This window comes from Cydia splendana, chromosome 9, assembly GCF_910591565.1.
Source record: "Cydia splendana chromosome 9, ilCydSple1.2, whole genome shotgun sequence".
NCBI lineage: Eukaryota > Metazoa > Arthropoda > Insecta > Lepidoptera > Tortricidae > Cydia > Cydia splendana.
The window spans coordinates 4,467,585-4,494,084 of record NC_085968.1 but is presented as its reverse complement, the minus strand read 5'-3'; the positions used below and the strand labels follow the sequence as shown (position 1 = coordinate 4,494,084).

At 39.6% G+C, this 26,500-nt stretch overlaps 1 protein-coding gene across 1 annotated transcript in view; it reads left to right on the top strand.

Annotated features, from left to right (window-relative positions):
• The first annotated feature begins 5,938 nt into the window (after positions 1–5,938).
• LOC134793873 (ionotropic receptor 40a) overlaps positions 5,939–26,500 on the top strand; it is a 34,454-nt gene continuing 13,892 nt past the window's right edge. The window contains exons 1-7 of the mRNA XM_063765588.1: positions 5,939–6,266; positions 7,188–7,281; positions 8,192–8,287; positions 11,176–11,312; positions 16,273–16,432; positions 16,635–16,741; positions 24,745–24,838. Of these exons, the coding sequence (XP_063621658.1) occupies positions 6,082–6,266; positions 7,188–7,281; positions 8,192–8,287; positions 11,176–11,312; positions 16,273–16,432; positions 16,635–16,741; positions 24,745–24,838 (873 nt within the window). The 5' untranslated portion in view covers positions 5,939–6,081. The remainder of the gene's footprint in view (positions 6,267–7,187; positions 7,282–8,191; positions 8,288–11,175; positions 11,313–16,272; positions 16,433–16,634; positions 16,742–24,744; positions 24,839–26,500) is intronic.

Genomic DNA, 26,500 nt, shown 5'->3' with positions numbered 1-26,500 from the left:
TAAATAAAGACTTATTATTGACCCTTTTTTTCACTTCTTCCTTGTTAAATTTTTCTGTTAAGTCATGTCAAAGCTTAAGGTGTTCACCATAGTCTAATAAAACATGGTCTTCCATTCCCAGAGTGACACGGGGCTACGTCACAACAACATGGCCGCTATATATAGCGCTATCGCATATTATCATATAGCGCTGTCGCATGATGACGTAAGCGCGTGTCAGTTAGGTGACCTAGAAAAGACGGGAATGGAGTACCAGGCGGAGTATATTATTATACCATGGTGTTCACTATACCCAGACTTCCCCTACTTATAATACCGGTTTTATCGTGAAAACGCAATGTCTTCCAGATAAATTTCAGTAAAATAACAAAAAAAATCTTAATGTCTTAAATGCACTCAGGTGTGGATAGCTTTCATAAACTTGCGTTATTCTTATCTCCAGCTCCTACCTACCTTTACCTTTACCATACTTTAGTCTGGCTTTAGCTCAGTCTAACTGCGCGTAGCAATCAATATTTCTTCGTTTCGTCTGCAACACAAATGGAAATGTGTCGTCCAGGATATTAAAATGTTAGAAGCCTATGACTTGCGGCAAACGCTCAAACTGTCAACTCGCATCCACCAGTCTGTTGTGGCTTTCAACACTATCGAAGGTAACCAGTTATTTGATGCCGCCAACTAAAGTGTTTCTGTTTCGCTTGCAGAAAGCTTCGCTTTAATACCATTCGTTTACCATTAATTAATTAATTTTCTTGTTATTTATGTTACCTGTCGTGATTGTTTCACCGGATGGTCTTATCGGAAGATCAGCGCTGGAAGTCGCCAGCAACATGCTGAGGTGAGACCATTTCGTGGCACTTTCTCTTTTTTATGTTTCTCTGTTCAGGCCCCGTAGACAATATGCCAATCGCTAACGCTCCGTAGCAAACGAAACGCAACTGTCACTGTCACACTAATATGGAAGAGTGATAGAGAGACACAAACCGATTCGATGGCGAAGCGATGGCGATCGTCACCTTGGCTAGGCCGCCAGTATAAGTTTTTATTTTGTGTTTGTGCTCACGAATAAAATTATTTCTATTTCTATTTAATAGGTAGGTACATTAAGAATGCATATTGCATAGGGTCACCATATGCTACACCGTGATGAGCCCGAACCGCTTCCGTGTAACTTGAAACTACTATTTGGCTTTAAGGTTCTCCTTATGCGAATTTCGTACAATTTTATTGATAAATTTTCTCTTAATACGTAGATTTACTGCACTTTAAACCTTGATGTTTGGGTAGTACATAATCGTTTGTCGTCGCCAAATTAAAAATAAAAATAAAATTATAAACTGACTTTTGTTTTTAAGGCGACAAATGACATTCGGATTCAGACCAGCAGCAGTAGGTATCATGGTCGCATTTTTATCACCCGTCATGCCACGCGTCACTTACATATTTGTTAGAACGTGACATACATGGTGACAAATGATAAAGAGCCGACCATCTTTGCCCTACAGCATAACTAAATAAATATTAGAGGGACATCTTACACAATCAACCTAGCCCCAAATTAAGCAAAGCTTGTACTATGGGTGCTAGGTGACGATATACATACTTATATAGATAAATAGATACTTATTTATATAGTTATATACATAGAAAACACCCATGACTCAACAACTCAACGGAACAAATATTTGTGTTCATCACACAAATAAATGCCCTTACCGGGATTCGAACCCAGGACCATCGGCTTCGCAGCAGGGTCACTACCCACTAGGCCAGATCGGTCGTCGAACTGCAGCGCGACATTACTGCCGACTGCATTGCTGCCGCCATTGGGCCCGATTCGGATTTTGAAATAGACATCTATTAGACATCTTTAAGACATCACCAAGATACGATAACGATATATTATGTTTAAGATCTAACCTGTCAAATTTGACATTTGCGCGATTCTGGAGATACTGTTGAACGATTTCCACAGGATATGACTTAGAGATCCAATTCACATCTAATAGATATCTTACTCCTACTCTATCTAACGTAAAAGTGACATTGGTTGCCCGAATTGCGCTGCAAAAGAGAACTAGTTTTTTATCTAAACTATAACGTATCTAGAATGGATCTAGTACGTGTCGTCTCTTGTGAATATCTTGAAGTTCGAATACGGCAGATTGTGTCTTGTATTATTCGTCCATGGTACTAGTCAAAATAAACTGTGCACAGTGAGCTCTAGGAATAATAACACCGTTCATTTCGACGCAACCGTTCGTTTTGTTTGTACAAAGCGAATCCTTTGTAAAACAGTTTATTGCCTTTATTGAGCTATGTGTGGTTTGGGACTACCTTTATTTGGTTATAGGTTTTTTCAAATCGAAACTGCAGTCGTCAAACAATTAATAAAATGTTCAAAAGCGGGAGCATTTGACCGTTACGTAATCGACATTTGCAGTCATTTTTAGGGTACCGTACCCAAAGGGTAAAAACAGGACCCTATTACTTAGACTCCTCTGTCTCCTCTGACTCGTCTGTCCGCCTAGCGGAAGTTTTGCGAACTCTTATTTTCAATAAATTGCAACATTGATTGGTCGCTAACTATCAATGTTACAAAACCCCGTTGAACTCAAATAAAACCCCGTTGGGTTTGATTATGACACATCCGTAAAGGATGACTTACGCTAGACCGGGCCGGGCCCGTGCCGAGGCGTCCGACATGTCATTTTCTATGACGGCTGATCGGTGATCACGTGCTGCTTTCCATAGAAAACGAAGCGCTGGAAGCTGCGGCCCGATCTAGCGTGAGTCATCCTTAATATTGGCTTTCTCTAATGTAAGCTTTCATATAATATAAGTGGGATATATCCTACACGATCGAGGGTCAGCCCTACACGTTATATTTCATTTCTCGTTATATTTCGACATGATATTAATAATTCTTGGCGGATTGGAACGACTGACAGCTTTCAAGTCAAAACCCCATTTGCTATTCAGGGCTGCGCAGCGCTTATATTTTTATATCAACTTTTTTATTTTTTTTAACTCTATAGCTATTCAATTCAAGTATAGCTATTCATTTATCGCAGATAAATGATCCATGTTACATTAAAATCACGAACACAGTTAAAATCACAATAAATAGCTACCTATTTATTTATTTATTTGTACCTAGATGTACGTACATTTTATTAAAATATTAAAATAAATAAAAAATTCCGTCATAAAACAAATAAAATGCCACATTAAACAATTACAAAATTAATATTAATAATTGCTAAAATTTCGTCAAATCAATACATGTATGCTATTCCAGTGTTTCGCTATGGGGGAGTCCTATTGTTGTGCGTATAACAATCTGAAACGTCAAGATGTGTATACTGTATACAATACCTAACAAACAACAACATACTGCATAATCCATTTCAGTATTTTCTTAATTTAAACAACGATACGATATTGATATCGAAATGTTGATAATCTGCCGTATTCGAACTTCAAGATATTCACAAGAGACGACACGTACTAGATCCATTCTAGATACGTTATAGTTTAGATATCAACTAGTTCTCTTTTGCAGCGCAATTCGGGCAACCAATGTCACTGCAAATATCTGCAAAATCGCGCTAATGTCAAATTTGACAGGTTAGATCTTAAACATATCGTTATCGTATCTTGGTGATGTCTAAAAGATATCTAATAGATGTCTATTTCAAAATCCGAATCGGGCCCAATGACATTACTGACCTGGAGTGGGGCGACATTACCTGTGAGTCCTAAGAAAGGTGTCCTTATTGTTTTGTTTTTACAAGCTGTTATTTAACTTGCAATGTACCTATGTATGTAACTATGTTTGTACGGGTCAAATCTTGTAAGTTAAATTTGACCCACTTCCCACTTCCCGGTTTGCGATGAAGCTGAAAATTTGCATTCATATGTAAGTCGGGTGACAATGCAATAATCGAGCTGATCTGATAATGGAGACAGGAGTTGGTCAAAGGTACTCTGTGATAAAACAACGCAACCTAATTGTGTTTGGGGTTTTTAAAAATAGTTTCGATGAGTATTAGTTGCATATGTAAAGAAAAGTACAGTCAGCGATAAAAGCTTGTACCAAAAATGAAATTTTTGCCAAAAACTTATTTATGATCTAGGCCAAATCTCATAGAACCAAACTAGAGACAGGTAAAACCTATGATGTCACTGTTTACACAAACCTTTGACAGTGGCCAACCCCATTCGATAAACATGAGCCTACTCTAATCCGGATACAACTGTACATAAACCAAAGGCCGCCCCAAATCAAATCGCTCAAATTGATCATATTCGATAGTAAAAAGGGCCCACAGCCGACCCTTGTGGCATTCGGCAAGGTGTTACATGGCAAAGCTCTCAAGTCAGTCAAGTGAGACCTTTAGACTGCCATTACCGCGTCACACGTCATAGCACCCAGGGTGGTTAGTATGTAGACTGGACAGTAGAGACCCTACCTATAGCTGGCTGTAGGTTTGATTCACAGTACGTATGTAAATGCAATATTTTGCCAGTTGCTTAAATGTATGTATGTAAACACTTAACAGTCTGTTCTCTAACATAAGAATCCACTTTTCTATACAATTAGTATGCCATTTTGGGTACTTAAGTTGGGGCACCGACCCTGTACATAAGATATTTAATGTTGCAGTTAGTATTTTCCTCGCGTTGGTGTGGTGTAAATTTGTGTGTTTCACTCGGGAGCAGAGTTTGTCATAGCCTCGTGCCTTGAAATCCTCGCAATACTACTCGAGGTTCAATTTTGGAATCTTTCGCTTGCTCGTCTATCATATTAGCACAAGAGGTTAAACAACACTTTGGCTCCTTGTAAAACAAATGACTATTTACAACTTCTGCGCGGATTAAATTACAAGTGGAAAATTTAAGTACATAGTAGTTGGAGGCCCGGGGAAGGCTATATAATAGTTTTTATTCATCATCATCATTCCATGCATACGAAGTCGCAATCAGAAGCTAGTTATAATACATAGAAGGGACCTACATATTAAGGATGACTCACACTAGATCGGGCCGTGCCCGGGCCGGGTCGCCACACACGTAATTTTCTATGACAGCAGACCGTAAATCACGTGGTTCTTTCCATAGAAAACGAAGCGCTGGAAGCTCCGGTCCGGCCCGGTCTAGTGGTCATCCTTTAGGCAGAAAGACATGTTTCAAATATACTTTCTGACGAGTTATCTAATCTACATAACGACTTACATAATTCAGTAACACAGTGTAGTATAAAAGCGATAGTCGCAACTACTTCATAATAACTCCGCGCGTTCGCAAGTTTCCAACAAAAAGTTGCTCTCGTTATCGTGACATCGTTTATCTCAACAATTTCGCTCCTAACTAACATTATTTCTTTAGCTTTTAGATAATGAGAAACATTTTATCAAACGATATATTTTTTGCGCAACATAGGTTAGATTATTTCTAGTTTTTATCATAATTCTCACTGGAAATTTTGCTCTTTCAAATAGGTAATATTATAATATATAACTACCTGATTTATTTTTTATATTGATTGTTTTGGCTCGTTGCTTGTTACCTACCGTGATTCTTCTCACTTGATGGTCTCATCGGAAGATCAATGCTGGAAGTCGCCAGCAACACGCTGAGATGAGGCCATTTCGTGGAACTTTCTTCTTTCTTAAGAGAAACGCTTCTTATATGTTGGTATTATGTTTGGTTTGTGTTTACGAATAAAAATATTTATTTTCTATGATATTTCATTATGATTTTTCATTATGAATTTTATAACACTCCGTTGGAAAACAAGATAGTAAGTCGGTTCCTGTATCCTATGGTTGCTTACAATGCTACAGCATCACATTGTTGATGTTCCTATAAAATTTGCTATGTTCATATATTTTACTTAACAAAATTACTCAATTTTCATTTTATATACCTCAAATTAGGACTTCTACTCAATTAATTAGTAACAAAACATTTGCGAAAACTAATACAAAAGTGTTGTTAAACAAAAACTAAATCCAAAAATAACTCCAATCATTCTGCTCTAAAACTTTCCCCGTTAATTCTCGCAAACAAGCGAAAATGAAGCGCGCATTCGTCTTCTCCCTAACTTTCTGTTTGGGGCACTGTTTCTTCGACATACGAGATATAATGTCGGGCACTATGAATCGTCTCCCAGGGGAATTCGCGGCGGCCATTAAGGACATCGCGGAGGGTCTGCCCGCGAAAACGATGACCGTTGTCCGGGGGAACTCGACGAATTTAAGGTAAATAATTGGGTTGTAATCATTTTGAGTATTTAACTTGCTGTGTTTAAGGATGACTGACGATAACCGGTTCGGGTCCGAGCCGAGACTTCTGACACTTTATTTTCTATGACGGGTGATCACATGATGCTTTCTATAGAAAACTTAAATGTCAGACGCCTCGTTCCGGACCCGGGCCATTCGAGTTGGAGAACTTACATGTAATATTATGTACAGCGAGCTGCAAAATTGTATGGACACATTTTAAATGAGCTCATTGATATCTCCATCAGATTTATTCGCTCTATTTTATGAATAACTTTTTTTTGTAACGAAAACTAGTGTTATAGACATAGATGTTACGTAAAGTTCATACAAGATTCGTGTAATTAAAGCACTTCGTTTAAAATAAAAGCGTTAGTTCCAAAAGTGACTTAGAAGACGTAACCAATGGCAACGACTTAAAAGAACAAGTCCCGTCCAAATAAATACATTTTCACCACACCAGCTCGGAAAGGCTTACTTTGCACTTCAAAAACGGATAGCAAAGTTGCACTTTGCTATCAGTAATTCACATGTGAGGCAAAGTAATCAAATGCAAATTTTGAGTTGTTTTCTTATGTTTGCTGGTAGAATTGACTTTTAAATGATGATTTTGGATGATAAATATTTAATAACATTCATTTGAATTTGATTTGGTTTGATTTTGTTTGATATTTTACATTTAATATTTGCCTCGGGTTGGTGTGGTGAAAAATTTTGTGTTTCACTCGGGGGGAAATTTTGTTTAACCCTCGTGCTTTGAAACCCTCGCAACGCTCAAGATTCCATTTTTCGTACCAATTTTGGAATCTTTTGCTTGCTCGGGTATCAATATTAGCACAAGCGGTTAAACAACAACTTTGCCCCCTTGTAAAACAAGTACCTATTTTAATGTTATAGTGCCGAAGATACGTACGAACTTTTCTGCTTGCTGAGCGCGCACTCGGTCCAAGTTATTAACTTAGACATCAAGACAAAGGAGAACAAAGAAAAGGTAATACATTTAAAGAACCGTTAAAAGATAAATATATTATTTTTTGGAGTACCGTATTCAATTAGGTAACCTTATAGTTTCGCCATGTCCGTCTGTCCGTCCGCGGTTTTGCTCCGTAATCGTGAGCTGCAATTTGGCAATTATATATAAATTAGTCACGCCGACAAAGTAAGGACTTTTTTTTCACTTCAACCCTTTAAAGTGGGGTGTCCTTGGATAGGTATTTCAAAACTAATAGGGTTTTTTGATAAAAAGAATATTTTCTGAAATACTCGCTCCGTAATTGAAAAAAATGTGTGTAATCTAGTTTGTGCGGAAAGCGTACAGTCGTGGAATGTATGGAGCCCAATACATTCCACGACTCTTCTCTTTCCGAACTTCTTTTTAACTTTTGAATTAAGCATATATCCTGACATGCTCATTCCCGGTTTTTAAGGGTTTCCTAGGGGCTTTAACCAGGACCTCCACTATACGTTTGTTTTACTGACTACCGAATAGGCAAGTCAAGTCGTCAGACTCGACTTGTTCCCTTGTACTCGTATAAGTAACAAATGGCTAAGTCATCATCATCATCATTCAGCCTATATACGTCCCACTGCTGGGCACAGGACTCCTCTCACTCGCAAGAGGGCTTGGGCTATAGTCCCCACGCTGGCCCAATGCGGATTGGGGACTTCACATACACCTTTGAATTTCTTCGCGGATGTATGCAGGTTTCCTCACGATGTTTTCCTTCACCGAAAAGCAAGTGGTAAATATCAAATGATATTTCGTACATAAGTTCCGAAAAACTCATTGGTACGAGCCAGGATTTGAACCCGCGACATCCGGATTGAAAGTCGGACGTCATATCCACTCGGCCACCACCGCTTCTGGCTAAGTATTATGCTCATAATATACTTCTTCACAGTATTACGCTTTGGTAAAAGAAGCTCTGGACGTCTCTGACGAAAGAACGAGCCTCATACTCTGCGAGCCATATGAATGCGAAGCAATTCTATCAGAGGTTTGTATTCACGTAAGAGTGACAAGAACTAGCCTGCAATCCCGTTGCCAGGGAGGTTTTGGGATTTATATATACTGAGCAACTTTTACTATGGGACCAACCCCGAAATCGCGAACAAAAATTTGGCTGTTTCATACATAGTTATGGGCTGGTCGATTTTATAAGGGAGGGTAATTTTTCGCGATTTCGGGGTTGGTCCCATGGTAAGTGTTGCTCAGTATAATCCGAAAACCTCCCTTTTTAGCCACCGTGTATAGTCCGACAAGAAATTGTAGAAAATTATTGAGGGCGCCACTTCCCAAGTAACTGTCACATTATTGACGTAAAATGCTTAAACATGGCAACAATTTTAGTATGGAATTTTTTTAGTTCTATTTTATTTCATTTCTACTATTTAATGTCACACTATACTCATGGACAAATTTAGAGGAACGCAAAAAAGGGTTTAATTACTGGATTACAGCAGCTAAAGTTATTGGAAAATTACTTTGACTTTGACTTTGATTCGTACCTAATTAAACTTTTATGTTTGCGTTTCACTAAATTTGTCCATAAGTTACGCTCTCATTTTAAAACGACGTTCTGAAATAACATGAATTAATTTTCGTTGTTAGAAATTGTAATAGTTAGAGCGAGAAGAAAATTTTCTACCCGCTCTATCTTTTTTGTAGGTACCTACCTATTTTTTAGCAACGAAAACAACCAGATATAGATATATAAATGTTGTTGTTCATACCAATTTCAAGTAATTTAATTATGTCGTTTTAAAATGAGAGCATAACTACGATTGTATGGGAGCGGCTTTTTGGCGGCTGGTTCGTATGATTCTATGTTCCTATCGTCGTTTCCGTGTACATCGTCCGTAGCATTACGAGACAGACAATACACAGACGTAGATTTGACGGATTTAGGCGGCCAAAAGTCGATTTTGCAAAAATCAACATATTGATAAAAAAAATATCACGTGGGGGTAGCCTATAGACCCAGGTACATATTGTGGTACCCTCCCCACTCCTTATCGTCAAACCTGAGCTGCACAACAGGCAGTCGAACTTTGACTATCGCTCAGAGCGCATGTTCTGTTCTCGACGCTCCTAAAAGTTTCATGTTTTCCAAAGTGTATATTTTTTTTCTGGTATTTTCATAAAGTTTTATTGATGGAATCCAGTTATTCAGGGAAGAATTTATATATTTAAATCATTTTATATTATATTTTTGACGTTTATCATATATTTTGAGCCAGTTAAATATGACCTTTCACAAAATGTTGTTTTTTTCATAGATTTAGTTTTTCAAATGTCTTTTTGTTATACTTCGGGGTGCGTCCCTGTAGTGTGTTGTATACATTTGAATAGAATGCTTATTCCTCTTTATGTTGTTTACAAAAATAGCCGCAAATAGCCGCCAACGCCGGCCTTCGACGCTTTCAAAGAAAATTCCTTTTCTTTTAAATTGATTTCTTTTTCTTTTTACAGGTAGGTATTCCTAGTACTTCGGGGAGAAAAGTTCCCACTCGAAAATATATTTTAGAGTAAATACAAGAGCAAAATTTACCTTTTTTTAATTTTCTTTATTAATATTTTTAAGATTTTTTTTTATTTTTTTTTTTATTGATAATATATAATTGTCTTTAATATAAAATCACGTTTTATAATGTTTTATCCCATTTTGAACTAATAAAAACCCTAAAATAATTTTGGCCGCCTAAATCGGTCAAATCTACGTCTGTGCAATACGTTAACCATTATTGCAAATTCACCAAATTAACGTACGTACTGTACGTAGGAGTTTTTAGATTCAGACAAATTGTCAAAAAGTCAGTAACAAAAATAAAACAGAAAAGGAAATAAAAATTCATGCCCTTAGATAAATGTTCGAAACACAATATCATAAAAATAAAATTATATAAGTGGGCGTAACAGCTGTGTTCATGTTCGTATATTATGAACGCCTTTTTATAAAAAGAAAATATAACAATATTAAAGTTATTGTTAATACGAAATTGAATATTTTCAAATGAATGTAAGAGCGAGTTTTGAATCTTTAAAATACTAATAAAGATCCTGATGAACTGAAAACCTCATCTTTTGAAGTCGGTTAAAAGAGACAGTGGTAATGTTCCAAAAACTATGAATAACATTAGCTATTACGCACAAATTCGTTCGCATAAAATCTGAAAGTAGGTTAGGTAAGTACCTCCCTACGTAGACTGTATCATAAATTATTAATATCGTTTTCAAGAAACAGATACTTAGGCCCACTTGCACCATTCCACTAACCGGGGTTAACCGGTTAAACCTGGAGTTATCATGGTTAGCAGTACAATTTGACACTGGGTGACGGTTAAACCGCTTAACCCCGGGTTAGTGGGATGGTGCAAGTGGGCCTTATAGTTCGTTTTTTTAGCATTAGAAAGAACTTCAAGGAAGGAAGAACATAAATGATCGTATTAGATTCATAATTGTTACATATTTGCCGTAACTTATTTTTAAAACGTGTTTTTCAATTAAAAGACATATCAAGATTGTTTACCTTATTTCTAATGCTAAAAAAACAAACTATAGTTACCTAGTTCTTTTGGTAAGGCTCAGGTAAGGTTTAACTAAATTATACCGACTTATACCTTTTTCATGAAATTGTATTGAATATATTAAAACGGGTCACTCACGTATTTTTAAGTCGAAGCTTGCTCGACATAATTATTTCGCTAAATAACGAGAGGCTTCAGCGGGAGCACGCGTTGCCGGAACTCCTCTTCTGAACACTGTGAAACTCCTCTCTATGGAGCGAAACATCAGGAATCTTCGACTACAAAAAATACGTGAGTAGTTTTAATATATTTCATTAGTACTGAAATTAGGTACCTATTTATGTTGTTGTGTGTCTAGTTGACGGAAAACAATCTGATCCACCGCACGATCCTGTACCTGTTCTACTGGTCGTACGGGCCGGTCAGCAAGCGGTTCCTACTCACCCTCTCGGAAGCCATGAGGGTAGCTGTCGTCACCAACCCCCGGCCTGGTGTGTGAGTACATTTATGTTGTGTTAGTTGACGGAACAATCTGATCCACCGCACGATCCTGTACCTATTCTACTGGTCGTACGGGCCCGTCAGCGAGCGGTTCCTGCTCACCCTCTCAGAAGCCATGAGGGTAGCTGTCGTCACCAACTCCCGGCCTGGTGTGTGAGTACATTCATGTTGTTGTTAGTTGACGGAACAATCTGATCCACCGCACGATCCTGTACCTGTTCTACTGGTCGTACGGGCCCGTCAGCAAGCGATTCCTACTCACCCTCTCGGAAGCTATAAGGGTAGCTGTAGTGACCAACCCTCGGCCTGGTGTGTGAGTACATTCATGTTGTTGTTGACGCAACAACCTGATCCACCGCACGATCCTGTACCTATTCTACTGGTCGTACGGGCCCGTCAGCGAGCGGTTCCTACTCACCCTCTCAGAAGCCATGAATAGCTGTCGTCACCAACCCTCGGCCTGGTGTGTGAGTATAATTGTTTATTTAGGCATTTATATAAAAAAGAAAAAGCGGTGATATAATGTATAAGTCTTGATTTACTTATTGTCCTATGTCCCCTAGGTGGGCCAGAGGGCGTCCACAGTGCGCCGCCATCTGGATCGGTTTTGAGGTTCGTGCTTGAGTTCGCTCCAAGTCTTCCAGATAGCCTTCGCCTCTGCAACAATAGTCCGGCGCCAGGTCTGTTTTGGGCGGCAACGTTTCCTCTTTCCTTGGGGATTCCAGTCGAGGGCTTGTGTCAGGATCCCTTCGGAGTGTATGCCCAATCAAACTCCATTTCCGGCGCTTGATCTGCTGGTCGATCGGGGTATCATTGCAGCATCTCCACAGGTTGGCATTAGAAATTTTCTCGGGCCAGTATATACCGAGAATGCAGCGGAGGCAGCGGTTAATACAAACCTGAAGCTGGCGCGAGATGTCTTTTGTGATCTTCCACGTCTCGCACCCATATAGCAATACGGTTTTTACGTTTGACCGGAATATTCTGAGCTTGACTCTCCGTGTCAGTTTGCTTGATTGCCATACGGGGCGGAGCTGTGCGAAGGTTGCTCTTGCTTTGACTATTCTCGAAGCGATGTCCTCCTCGGTCCCTCCAGTTTCCGACACGACGCTTCCGAGGTAAGTAAATTTGTGGACTTGCTCCACAGCCTCTGTGCCAATAAAGGTGACACAAAGGGACACAAGTACCGTGCCGCTCCGCACGGTACTTGTGTCCCTGCACCTCATCTCCTGCGTCTTCCGGGTGTTGACTTCGAGTCCCGCCTTCATTGCCTCACTTCGAAGGTCGTCCAGCTTGGCTTGCATATCAGCGCGTGTGTGGCTCAGCAGGCATAGATCATCGGCATAGTCCAGATCTTCTAAGATGTTGGACAGTCCCCACTCTATGCCGCGGCGCTTATTGTCAATCGTTTGATGCATGATGCCATCGAGAACAACAAGGAAGAGGAGAGGAGAAAGAAGACACCCTTGTCGCACACCAGCATTTACTTGGATATCCTCCGAGACGAGGCCATTGTGCGTCACTCTACAAGAGTAATTCTTGTAGATAGCCTTTATGAGGTTAGTGATTTTCTCGGGGACACCAATTTCACGCAGCCTGTTCCAGATACTAGCCCACCTTAGCGTATCAAAGGCTTTTTCGAAGTCTACAAATGTTAGGTTTTTTTTTTTTAGTTCTAACATACACAATAAACAAATTTACACATTTGAAATTTCGCCAAACTGCGGAACAGTTTGTTGGCGAATAAAAACACTCTTTTCTTAACCTATTGTGTGCGCTTACATAAATTACATAACTTAAAATAATACACTATACATCTACTTAATTGTGAATCTAATTCTACTTGCTAAATAAACTATTTTAAACATGCAGATACGTCTGCGAGCGATATTCTACTACTTGCTAATTCTACAGACTAATTACTTGGGTTCTGTTTCACAGAATTGTCTAGTAATGACGTTTTTACCTTATTTTTAAATATTTGTTTAGATGAGCAGTCACTTTCCGGAGGAATGCTATTGAATATTCGTGGTATCAGATACTTTCGCGTTCTCTGTCCGTAATAGTTACATGCTCTCGGTTCATCATATTTCTTACGTACTAAGTTTCTTAAATTTCTACGATATATTTTTGGAGTTTTAAATAACGGTGACATATATTGTTCTACAGCTAATAAATATCTAAACTTTTCTTGAACAGGTAATATTTTAGTTTTTTTAAATAGTATATTGTAGTCCTTGTTACATTTTTCTTTAGTTTATTTGTCAACCAGCATTTTAATTAACCTAAGTTGTAAGCTTTCAATCTTATGTAGCTGTGTTTGGAATGTGCGGCCATAAGCCACCAGTCCATAGCTCAACGACATACATTACATACATTTCCCTCTGCCATTCAGTAGCCTGTTCTAAAATGATACGCAGTGAGTTGACTTGATCCGTGCATGATCTGTGGGGTCGGAATCCAGCTTGCTCTTTGCGTATGAGAGGTTCAACGGCCCTCGACAATCTATCCAAAATGATCTTGCAGAGCACCTTAGATGGGGTCGAAAGCAAAGTAATGCCTCTCCAGTTGCTACAATCGCTGAGGTCTCCCTTTTTTGGCACGGTGATGAGAAGTCCCTTGTTCCAGTCATCCGGTAACTCTTCAGCAAGCCAAATGCTATTCAAGAGTGGTGTTAGGGCATTCACGGCGGTCGGCAAGTCAGATTTTAGCATCTCCGCTGTGATGAGGTCGACTCCTGGGGCTTTGCCGTTTTTGAGCGATTTGATGGCATTCGCTACTTCTTGATTCGTAGGTGGAGACACGTCGATATTCAGTCTCAGCAAGGGCGAGCTGTCTGCAGGTGTGTTGTCAGTGCTGGGGTCGTTGGGGACGAATGTATAAGTAGTATGTGAAAAAATCTTTATGTCGCGCTGCAATACTGCTCCAATAATGCTGCCGACTGCATTCTGCAGCAAACGTCAAATTGAATATTAATATATATCTCATTAAAATTACCAAAAGAATTACCTTTTTAAAGTTTCCAGCAACAGTAATGCTGCTCGTGCAGTCTGAATTCGAACAGTACCTTTAATGTGGGGTCCCTTTGTTTCCCATAAAGTCTTAAGTCATAATGTGTTGTTTGTCATATTATCATTAGTCCTAAAACTGAAACGGTTAACTATTCAGGATTTTCGTAAGGTTATCCTATAGATAGGTTAGGTTAGGTTTGTTTTATGGCAATTCTGAAAAGTTACGAGTTTCTGAGAAAATCAAATTATGACTAACGAAAATTCCGACAAACAATAGTTACATTATGACTTAAAACTTTTTGGGAAACAATAGAGACCCCTTTAATGTATTACAATAAAATACTTACCTACTTTACTCATGACAGCATCTTCTTCACCTGAACAATAATAAATCAACATAGAACAGCTAAATATTTTTTCCGTGGCCGCACCGAAACCAAACATCACCCCTATTCAGGACGCTAATAATTCATTTATCTCCCTCGGGAACAAAATAGACGCCGTCCAATTACCACTAATTAGTAAATAATAAATGAATGGAGTATGTAATAGGTAATTTTCCCGATTCATATTAACTATATCACTTGGGACTACGATTATATGTTTACTTTATAAGCTCAGTGATGGCGGTATATTTTTTATACATACTTAGATGGAAATGTCTTTAAAAGGCTTTTAAAGAACTTGTTTCCTTTGATAATAATTATAATAAGAGGTGGCTGACGGGCCGCAGCATGTATGTACATATGTTTTTTTTTAATAGGTTTGCGTAAACTGAATTAACATTTTTACAGCCTCAGTCTTTGATCGAAATCCAATTATTTCATCTTCAGTTGCTTTCTCAATTCATCAATTATGAAGCAAAATAAAATATTTACTGCTCGATAATTCAAAGGGATTCTTGATTTTCCCCATTTTCCGGGGAGAGGCCAAACAACGCCCGATTGTCGGCCGCTCTTGCCGTATTTCTTTAAATTACATTTTGTCCAGAAGAGTTCAATAAGTCGGAGTCGAAACAGTGGAAGATGTCTCACTCTTTACGATATAATCGGGAAACCTCGGATGTAAAGCAAACGGTGAATAATGGGATGTTATTCGCTGCGTGATTCATGCATGATTGTGACGCCACCCTGGCGGGTATGGAACAATTTATCTGACAGTTGACAGCTGTCAAATAGTATAAAGATGTCGTTCTATGATTTTTGACCCTTCATATTTACTTGATTTTTAATTTCATATAAACATTCCAGTTATTTTTAAGTAATTATCCAGCTAAGAAACGGCATACTGAAGACGAAATATTAGTTTTTAAATAAGTATACATTTCTTAATCAAACTGTATATATTACTTTAGTCTGCAAAAGAAACCTAATATTAATTTAATTGATGGATGCCTTCAAGTACTTTCAATATTCATGTAGTGATCAATCTTTATATACTTTCGTCTTTCACGAAGTTGCACAGAATACGAGCCTAGCGGCCACGTACTTAGTAATTTGATTGGCCGTCCGGTTAGGACTTCGGAACATGTTTTATGAGTGCCAAGGAAAATACGACTTATTGGTTTGGAAGTTTTTTTCACTATTGATGCCGTGGGTTATTGGATTTCGTGATTGCTTGGGGCCAGACAGGCTTAATTTTTGAGTGGCTAGGTAGAACTTCGGCCGATAGAAAAATGTTTCAACATTTATTAGCTCTTATCAAAAACAAAATACATTAAGTACTTATATTTTAATGACTTTTGATGTCGGCTCTTTTTGCGAATTACATGTATTTCAGGCTAGTTTGAACAACTAAACAAAATATATGACACGCTCTAGGGTAAACGAATAGGGCCTTATTTACGTACTAGTAGTTAGAGGTACCTAAACTGCTGAGAGAACCTTGCCTCCGTACATTAAAAAAATCTAATATCAAATACCCATAGTGTTTTTTTTCCACAGATTCCGTATTTACTACAACCAGGCTACGCCCCACCAAATTCACCATCTCTCCCTAGTCAACTGGTGGTCAGGGACATTGTACAAGTCGCCAGTGCTGCCGCCGGCTGACAGGGTGTACCATGACTTCAAGGGGAGAGTGTTCAGAGTACCCGTATTACACGTGAGTTCATTTTCTACTATAAATTATCCAAGTGTGATGAAAAACATTGTGTGCGCCACGGGCGGTACAGGAATTACAAACTCGTGTTAATTAAGCCCTCACCTTCTGCTTCGGGCTTCAATTCACGCTCGTTCGTAAATTATTGTATACCGCCCTTAATACACCATAATAACTGTCTTAAATTGGAATCACATATTCGCAGGCCCCACCCTGGCACTTCGTGAAGTATAACAACGATTCGACCGTCAACGTCACCGGAGGACGGGACGAAAAGCTACTTTCTCTGCTCGCCAAGAAACTAAACTTTCGGTAATCTTCTTACTAGTTGCGATCCATCCATTTTCTTTGTTTAAAAAGAAGTGGACATATCTATTATGAAATAAAATATTACGGATATTTACATACATACCTACACTTCAATGTGTCTTCAGTCGTGCGATGCTGCTGTGAATAATGTTAACACAGTCCCATCACAGTCCTCTTTGAGACTTTTTTCTTTATACTGTGATGCATGCGCTATATACGCGTACGCATCACGGCAAGTAGTAGCGGCATAAGTCACTTATTACATAGTAACGCCATCTTTCCGCAACTAGCAGTAGACTAGTGGTCAGCGGGTTGACAACATGTAAACAAGTGACACGGTAATTTAGATCTCGAAATTGAGGGTGTCGCGAAAAAACACGGACGACCGGCAAAATGGAAAAATAACACAGAAAAGGAAATGTTACGCCGTTAATAAGACGGCGATTAATTAAAACACGCAGTTTTACGGACATATTACGCCATAATAGTATCGGTGGGAGTTTGTTGTGATATTTGTGCGTGTGAGTGCCAGAGATAGTCACGGGGTAAGTGTACCGGCTGATCATTTAGCTTAATTGATGTCACTTTGTGATTATAGAAGTTTTTTAAATATAAAAGTGTTATTCACACTCACTGTGCGACACTTTGTTCACAGCATACGGGAACGCCCTTTCTGTCGGGATAATAATTTATGGAAATTATAAAAACTCCCGGAATAGCATTGCTGAGAATACCATCCATAATTTCGCTACAGTTGTCACGAGACGATTTGGACTTGAGGCTGGAGCGCTCGGCTGCTGAGCAAGTGGCCCGGGTTCGCTTCCTACGAAAACGAACTCTTTTATTTTTGTTTCTTTTATTTTTTTGTTTTTGTTTACATTTAGTGTTTTAGTTTTATCTTCATTTATATTAGTTTTTATGATTTATACTTTTGTGTAACCCCTGGTCGTTGACGAGAATCTCTTAGTTATTTTAGCAATATCGTACACTGTGTCTATTTCACCATATTTTAATATTTAAGGTTTTAGTTGTATTCAATAAATATAGTATAAAGTTAACTGTCACCAATTGTTTTATCTAACATCGAATTCAAGAACCCGAATCATTACATTGGCGCCTAACAGGTATTCGGTGGTTTAGATCAGTCCGTGGTGACAGTTGGCAGCAAAAGTTATTTTTTGTAACAGGTTTTGCTTTGTTAGTATTAAGTTAGAGATTAGAGTTAAGAGATAATGGACGTCAACGCCCTGCATAAGGATGAGCTGGAGTTTGAGTTGGCATGCCGGGGTGTCTCGGATTGTGAAACTGTAGCGACTATGCGAAAATTTCTTCGGGCAATGTTAAAACGGGAGGCATCCGGGGAAGCCTCTATCTCTATTAAAGTTCCCGCTGGATGTCTTGAAGATCCGGGTAAGGAAATTCTATCTTGCAGGAACAAACTGTCATCTCTGGTAACACTTATTTCGGAGTTGTCAGACAGCCCAGATCTTGCACTGATCAGGCGGTTACAGTCCCGGTTGACACATCTGGCTAACCGCGCAAAGTTAATAGTACCCTTAGCTGTAGCTGACACGGAAAGTCACTTGGATTTGCTTGAGGATATTGATGAAGCTGCGGTGTCATTAGAGGGGCTGAAGGAGGAGGAGGCAGAGGACGAGGCCGTCATCTCGGAGCAGGACAAGGCCATGTTACACAGGACATTGGGGGAGGAAGCGGTGAAGATATTAGGAAGTTTAGGTATAGGACAGCCTTCTAGCAAATCGGGGTCAAAAGTAATTGGAGGCCATCAACACCGTGTGGGTGACGCAGTAGTTCCACCGGGCACTGAATCTTGTTCAGCATCGGCAGCTATAGCAAGTCGTGCCAGCTTTGAGAAGGGCAATATTCATAAGGAAGTACAATCGGGAAGTCGGGGTGAAGTTCCGAAGGTTGCTTCGGCTTCGCAGGGATTACAGAGATCGTCGACATGGGATCCGGAATGTCAAAGGAGGAAGTTAGTCCCAATTAAAGATTGGGGGGTCAAGTTTAGCGGTAGGGACACTGTGAGCATCAATGCATTTCTGGAGAGGGTTGCGGAGCTCAAAGAGGCTCGTAATGCAGACGACGATGATTTGTTTCGTTATGCCGTTGATCTGTTTGAAGATGAAGCTCTCATATGGTTTAGAGCAAACAGGGGTGTGGTTTCTAATTGGTCGGAGCTGGTGGACCTCCTGGTTGATACTTTCCAGGCACCAAATTATCAGGATGAGCTCTTGGAGGAAATTAAGCGGCGAACTCAAAGTAAGCAGGAGAGGGTTGTCATATATTTATCAATCATGCAGAATATGTTTAACCGTTTACCCATGCCGCTTACGGAATCACAAAAGTTGGTGATTCTAAGGAAGAACCTGCAGCCTTACTACCAGAAAGAAATTTGCCGTGACACTTTTGATTCGGTAGCAGGATTGACGTCAGTACTAAGGGTGATTGAACGAACCAAGATTCGTTGTGAAGGGTTTAAGGAGCCAACCACGGATAACTTGTCTCTGGAGCGTGATTTAGCGTACAAGGGTACCTTGAGTGCCATGCAGCAGGAGCGCAAAGAGGTGGCAGCTATAGACAATAAAGTTGTCGGTAGATCTGCGCAGTCGAAGTGCTGGAATTGCAGGAGTCCGGGTCACAGATTTAGGGAGTGCAACTTACCAAGGCAACGGCTCTTCTGTTATAAATGCGGCCGTTTTGGAAATACTGTACAGAAGTGTCCTTGCAGTAAGGCGAATGAGGGAAACGGTCAGTCGGAGTCGATGCCTGCCGATTCGACCCCGCAAAAGTAAGTCATTCTGTACCGGATGACTGGCAGCAATGGCTAAATACTGTCTCTAGATATTTTAGGACTGGCGAAGTTTGCAACATACAGCGCAGTGATAGGGATAGACGGTACTATGCGGATATAAGGATTTTGAACCAGCAATTCCTGGCTCTATTGGACTGCGGAGCCGCAATTTCGGTAATCTCTCCAGACTTTTGCGCTAAAATGACAAGCCTAGGTTTGACGGCACAAAAGGTGCCCGTGCAGGATATATCTATGGCTGATGCATCCGTTCTTACGATTGATACTGTAGTCCATCTGCCGATACAGTTTCGAGGAGAGTTCAGGGTGGTTCCCTTTTTTGTCATGGACCCTTCAAAACATGAAATCGTGTTAGGTATTAGTTTTTGGGACGCTTTTGGGTTGACAGTGGCGGAGCAGAAGTTGGCTACGGAAATATCGGAAATAGCAGTTGTAAGTTCAGTGGTTTCGCGAGAGGAGTTAAATGACAGCCAAAAACAGCGTTTAGGTATTCTACTAGAAGAGATGGGTAGGGACATAGGAAAGGGATTAGGGAGGACATCGCTTATTAGTCATAGGATTGACACAGGAGATAGCTTACCTACCAGCCAGCGACAGTATCCTTTCGCTCCGCCTATTATGAGGGAACTGGAGAAGGAGATTCAGGATATGCTCGATGACGACGTAATTGAACCTTCGTTCAGCTCTTGGCGTTCTCCAATTCTGTTAGTAAAAAAGGCATCGGGTAAAAATCGGTTGTGTCTTGACAGCCGTCAATTAAATAAAGTGACAGTAAAGGACTCTTACCCGTTGCCGAGGGTGACAACTATTTTAGACAGCTTAAAGAACGCGCAGTTTTTGTCAACTATCGATTTACGTTCTGCGTTTTGGCAGATACCTTTAGAAGACTCTAGTAAAGAAAAAACTGCTTTTGGCCTCGCGGGTAAGGGTCTTTATCAATTTAAGGTCATGCCTTTCGGCCTCTGCAACGCTTCTCAAACTCAACAGCGCCTGATGGATCGGCTGTTTCCACCCGAGTGTGAAGGTAAAATATTTACCTATCTGGACGATATAGTGGTTTGTAATGGTAATTTTGAAGAGCATTTATCGTCGCTGGCCCTTGTAAAGGACAAGCTGAAAGAGGCAGGTCTGACCATAAATCTTGATAAGTGTGCTTTCGCGAGACCATCACTGAAGTATTTAGGGTATATCGTCGACAAGGAGGGTCTTCGAACAGATCCAGACAAGGTTAGAGCCATTCTGGATTATCCTAGGCCCTCTACTTATTCAGAGTTGAAGCGCTTCATTGGCTTGACCAGCTGGTATCGGCGCTTCGTCCCAAACTTTGCCATTGTGGCGGCCCCACTGCATGACTTGACGAAAGGAGGAAAGAAGGGAAAGCAGATTCTGTGGAACGCGGAAGCGCAACAGGCATTCCTTAGTCTGAAAACGGCTCTCACCTCTGCGCCAGTGCTAAGAGTACCGGATTTCACAAAATCCTTTTCGGTTCAGTGTGATGCTTCCAATAGGGGCACTGGTGGAGTGTTAATTCAAGAAATTGAGGGTATGGAAACACCCATCGCTTACACTAGTAGGAAATTGACGGAAAGGGAATGTAGGTATTCGGCATCCGAGCGAGAGCTGTTAAGTGTCCTGCATGCGGTTGAACAGTTTCGCCCTTATATTGAAGGAACTCATTTCAAGGTCATCTCGGACCATAGCGCTCTCCAGTGGTTGCATCGCAATAAGGACCCTCATGGTCGACTAGCGAGGTGGGCCATGCGCTTACAGCAATTCGATTATGAAATTGTCCATCGCAAAGGAAAGTTTAACACTGTGCCTGATGCCTTGTCGAGAGCTATTACGGAGGATATCGACCTTCTGGAAATTACGCCACAAGATAAAGACGACTGGTACAGGTCGGAAGAGGCCAAAGTCATCGGGGGGACTAATGGACCAGAGTGGGAGATCAACCAAGGACAGCTATGGAGATGTGTCAAGCTAAAACAATTCCCAGACGAAAATTACGATTGGAAGCTTGTCATACCAGAGAAACTTAGACAACAGATTATGAGAGAATGTCATGATGATCCGACTGCAGGACATTTGGGTGTTAAGAAGTCTGTAAATCGAGTCAGGCAGCACTACTTCTGGCCGACGTTAATCAAAGATGTTAAAGACCATGTACGGAAATGTGAAGTGTGCGCAAAGTACAAATATTCCCAGATGAAACCGTCTGGTTTAATGGGCAGACAGCGAAAAGTAACAGAGCCTTTTCAAATGGTCTCTATGGACCTGATGGGGCCCTTTCCAAGGTCAAAGAGCGGCAATACCATGCTTTTGGTCATTACGTGCTGGTTTAGCAAATTTTGTTTTTTATTCCCTTTAAGAAATGGAAAGGCATCAGCGATTTCGCGAATTTTAGAAGAAAAAATTTTCTTAGTGTACGGAGTACCTGATGTGATAATTTGTGACAATGGGAAACAGTTCGTGTCGAATGAATTCAAAGACCTAGTGTCCGGCTATGGAGCAAAACTTTGGTATACACCGTATTACCACCCGCAAGCAAATCCAACTGAGCGTGTGAATAAGGTGATTGGAGTGGCGATCGCCTCCTATGTTGAAGATAATCACAGAGAATGGGATAGGTATATATCTCACATTTCCCACGCAGTGAACACGGCTGTACATGAAGTGACGGAAAGAACTCCGGCCTATCTTTTTTTTGGTCGGGAGACGGCGATACAAGGGTCGAAAGCGTATAACTTTGAGCCTAACGATCACATAACTATTAACCAAGAGCGGTTTCAGAGAAATCTTAACCTACGTAACAAAATATATGAAGATGTTCGCGAAAACATGACGAAATCTTATGAAGCCAATGCCAGGCGTTACAACCTCCGGCGACGGACGTGTGACTATAAAGAAGGTGATCTCGTGTTGAAGCGTACCAAACATCTGTCATGTGCGGACAAAAGCTTTATGGGCAAGTTAGCACCTAAATTTGAAAAAGCTGTCATTGCGAATAAGGTTTCCAACGATGTCTATAGACTTCAAGGTCTTAAAGGGAAAAATTTGGGAACCTGGCACGTTAGCGATTTAAAACGCATTGGGTGAATCCAGTCGGATTCTTCAGAGGTGAGGGGATATGTGATGCATGCGCTATATACGCGTACGCATCACGGCAAGTAGTAGCGGCATAAGTCACTTATTACATAGTAACGCCATCTTTCCGCAACTAGCAGTAGACTAGTGGTCAGCGGGTTGACAACATGTAAACAAGTGACACGGTAATTTAGATCTCGAAATTGAGGGTGTCGCGAAAAAACACGGACGACCGGCAAAATGGAAAAATAACACAGAAAAGGAAATGTTACGCCGTTAATACGAGTAAGACGGCGATTAATTAAAACACGCAGTTTTACGGACATATTACGCCATAATAGTATCGGTGGGAGTTTGTTGTGATATTTGTGCGTGTGAGTGCCAGAGATAGTCACGGGGTAAGTGTACCGGCTGATCATTTAGCTTAATTGATGTCACTTTGTGATTATAGAAGTTTTTTAAATATAAAAGTGTTATTCACACTCACTGTGCGACACTTTGTTCACAGCATACGGGAACGCCCTTTCTGTCGGGATAATAATTTATGGAAATTATAAAAACTCCCGGAATAGCATTGCTGAGAATACCATCCATAATTTCGCTACAGTTGTCACGAGACGATTTGGACTTGAGGCTGGAGCGCTCGGCTGCTGAGCAAGTGGCCCGGGTTCGCTTCCTACGAAAACGAACTCTTTTATTTTTGTTTCTTTTATTTTTTTGTTTTTGTTTACATTTAGTGTTTTAGTTTTATCTTCATTTATATTAGTTTTTATGATTTATACTTTTGTGTAACCCCTGGTCGTTGACGAGAATCTCTTAGTTATTTTAGCAATATCGTACACTGTGTCTATTTCACCATATTTTAATATTTAAGGTTTTAGTTGTATTCAATAAATATAGTATAAAGTTAACTGTCACCAATTGTTTTATCTAACATCGAATTCAAGAACCCGAATCATTACAATACTTAAGTATATACTCTGCTAGATGCTATGCTTCTTCGTAGCCTGTAACATAGGTATCGTAAAATGGGGTGAGTAGGGTCAAAACTGAAATTCAAACCTCGATAACATTTTATTTTTACATATGAAAACTGAATGGTGTATATAATAAGTGTTCCGGACGTTTGTATTTTAGTTTTTATTTTATTTTGGGTAGTTCCATTTCATAACTTTGACGATAAAGAGGAAAACCCACCTCACCCCGTATTTGGGGTGAGAGGGGTTTTCATACAAAGGTGATTTTGGAAGATTGTTGGATCGATTTTTTATTATTATGCGTATTACTATAGCTCCATTTTAAATTGGAATACATTATTTTTGTAGCAGTAGCCTTAAAATCCCTTCTCACCCCCCTCTCAAACCTTCTCTCCCCATTCATAACCCACCTCTCCCCGCGAAACCTACTCACCCCATTTTACGGTACTCAGTTTTGCCGGTATTGTAGCAAAAATGCTTCGTAGTGGCGTAAAGACAATGTCATGATTAGCGCTGTAGGTTTATAAAAGTTTAATTTTAGTCTCCTTTATTGGTCTAAGGAACAGGAGCATAGGACACATTACCCGCCTTCAAAAAGAAAAAATCGGTTTGGTCTTGGCTAAAATGTACTAGTTAGGGTTCCGTACCCACAGGGTCAAAACGGGACCCTATTACTAAGACTCTACTGTCCTCTGTCCGTCTGTCTGTCTGTCACCAGGCTGTATCTCATGAACCGTGATTTTCACAGATGATGTATTTCTGTTGCCGCTATAACAACAAAATACTAAAAATTACGGAACCCTCGGTGGGCGTGTCCGACTCGCACTTGTCCGGTTTTTTTTCAAGTCAAACACTTTTTGCCCAATAAGTTACACTACATTGGCCTACTAACAAAAATAATAAGATACAAGTAGGTATTAAGTTACTAGTTTATGTATTGATGTAAAATATGTTCGAGCCAGATACAATTATTGCTTACATAGAAGATGTTTACTTTATAAAACCATGTTTGTATATTTACATTAGTTAAGTTCTATTTAAGTGTATTATGATTGTTATAATTTCGGATATTTTTAAATGAAATAAATATTTAAAATATTATTCTACTTGTTTAGGTACGAATACTACGACCCGCCCGAAAGAAGCCAGGGAACAGGGATTTCTGGGAACGGGACACTTAAAGGCACACTCGGCCTAATCTGGAAGAGGGTAAGATTCAAAGGGTGATTCAAATTACTAGTATTTTTACTTGATTTACATTCAATCATCTGATAAGGTTTAGCTTCTTCTTCTTCTTCCTCGATTCCTCATGACTGAGGGTGGCGACCACATAAGGTCGTTATTTTGTGCACCAAGGCTCTCCATTCTGCACGATTTTCCGCCGTCCTAATAATAGGCGCCTGTGTAGATCCCTGGCAGGCCTAGGTTTAGGTACATAAGTACAAAAGATACACACAAAAGACTAGGACAATTTGAATTGCAATTCTATTTGAATTATTTAGTGTGTGTTTATCCAATTAAAACTATATACTTAGGTCTACATTCCCTTGAAGCTGTGAAAAAATCAAACTTCTAGGTTAAAGTAAAAAAAGCTAAGGCCGTAAACGCCGCAAAAAATGTATAGGTATTTCGTTATTCTCTAGGGTATCAACATTTATGGGGTACTTCCCGTTGACCTATGCAGAACTATGAAAGGTAAGTAATATCGTCTTACACTGTACGGGGAAAAATCTGAAAAATATTAATTTCTATAAAATAAAAATAAATGTACGGAGCCCTCGGTGGGCGAGTCCGACTCGCACTTGTCCGGTTTTTTAATGTTCCGTAGCCAAATTGGCAAAAACGTAACGCCGGAGTTTAGTCAGCCCGTCTGTCCCTCTGTCTGTCTGTAGTTTAAAAGTTAAAATTAAAAAATAGCTATATCTTGGGTGGCACTCCATATTCTCTCTCCATACGAGTAACTAAAAGCAAAAAAAAAATTGTGGCACATTAAAGGTTACTGAAAACGTTTTTTGATTAAGTGAATAATTTTGTAACGAATCGTTTAATCGAAAGTCAAAAACCCCGCTAATTTGAACCAGGCGTACAAAAAAAGAAAATATAGCTTCATATACTTTCCAAGAAAATTGTTATAAACATAATCGGTTGAGTATTTTCCACAAAACTTATCTTTTTATTAAAAGACGTACGTGAAGGTACGATATTTTGCTTCTATGGCTTTTTCATATCGTATGAAGGTACGGAACCCTCCACTATGCGTGGCCCGACATCCACTATGCCGGTTTTTATAATCAAAGTTTGCCAAAGCCTTTGACATTAAACAATATCGCTTTCAGCAATTTAATGAACAAAGTATTAACATTTTTCGGAGACAGTTTTAAACTCAAATTCGCTCGAACGAACTTGAACAAAGACATAAAATTTAATATTTAATTTTTTGTACTTCAACCCTGTTTTCATTTCATTTGATAGATTTATTCTGTGTAGTACCTATATTGAAATGAGTGCCCTTTCCATTTACTTGGCAAATAGTAATTTAGTTTTTGAAGAGAATCGTTTAAATTTTGTGTGTATTGTTTTGTCTATGTTTAAATAAATCTGTCTCAATTGGTATTTTGATATTTTTCTGAGATATTTACCTACAAATTTTAATAAGCTATGGAAATAATTACTATAAATAAAATGATCTTTGCTCCAGTTTGTCGTTTTCATACTTTAACAAATTGTGTTGTTGTGCGGTGTTGTGAGTGTCCATGGGCAACGTTAATCGCTTACCATCAGGCAATCCGTCTGCTGGTTTGCCTCCTATATCACATTACCTTATATTAATAATTTCATTATTTTCTTTAACTACTATAAAATTAAAAACCG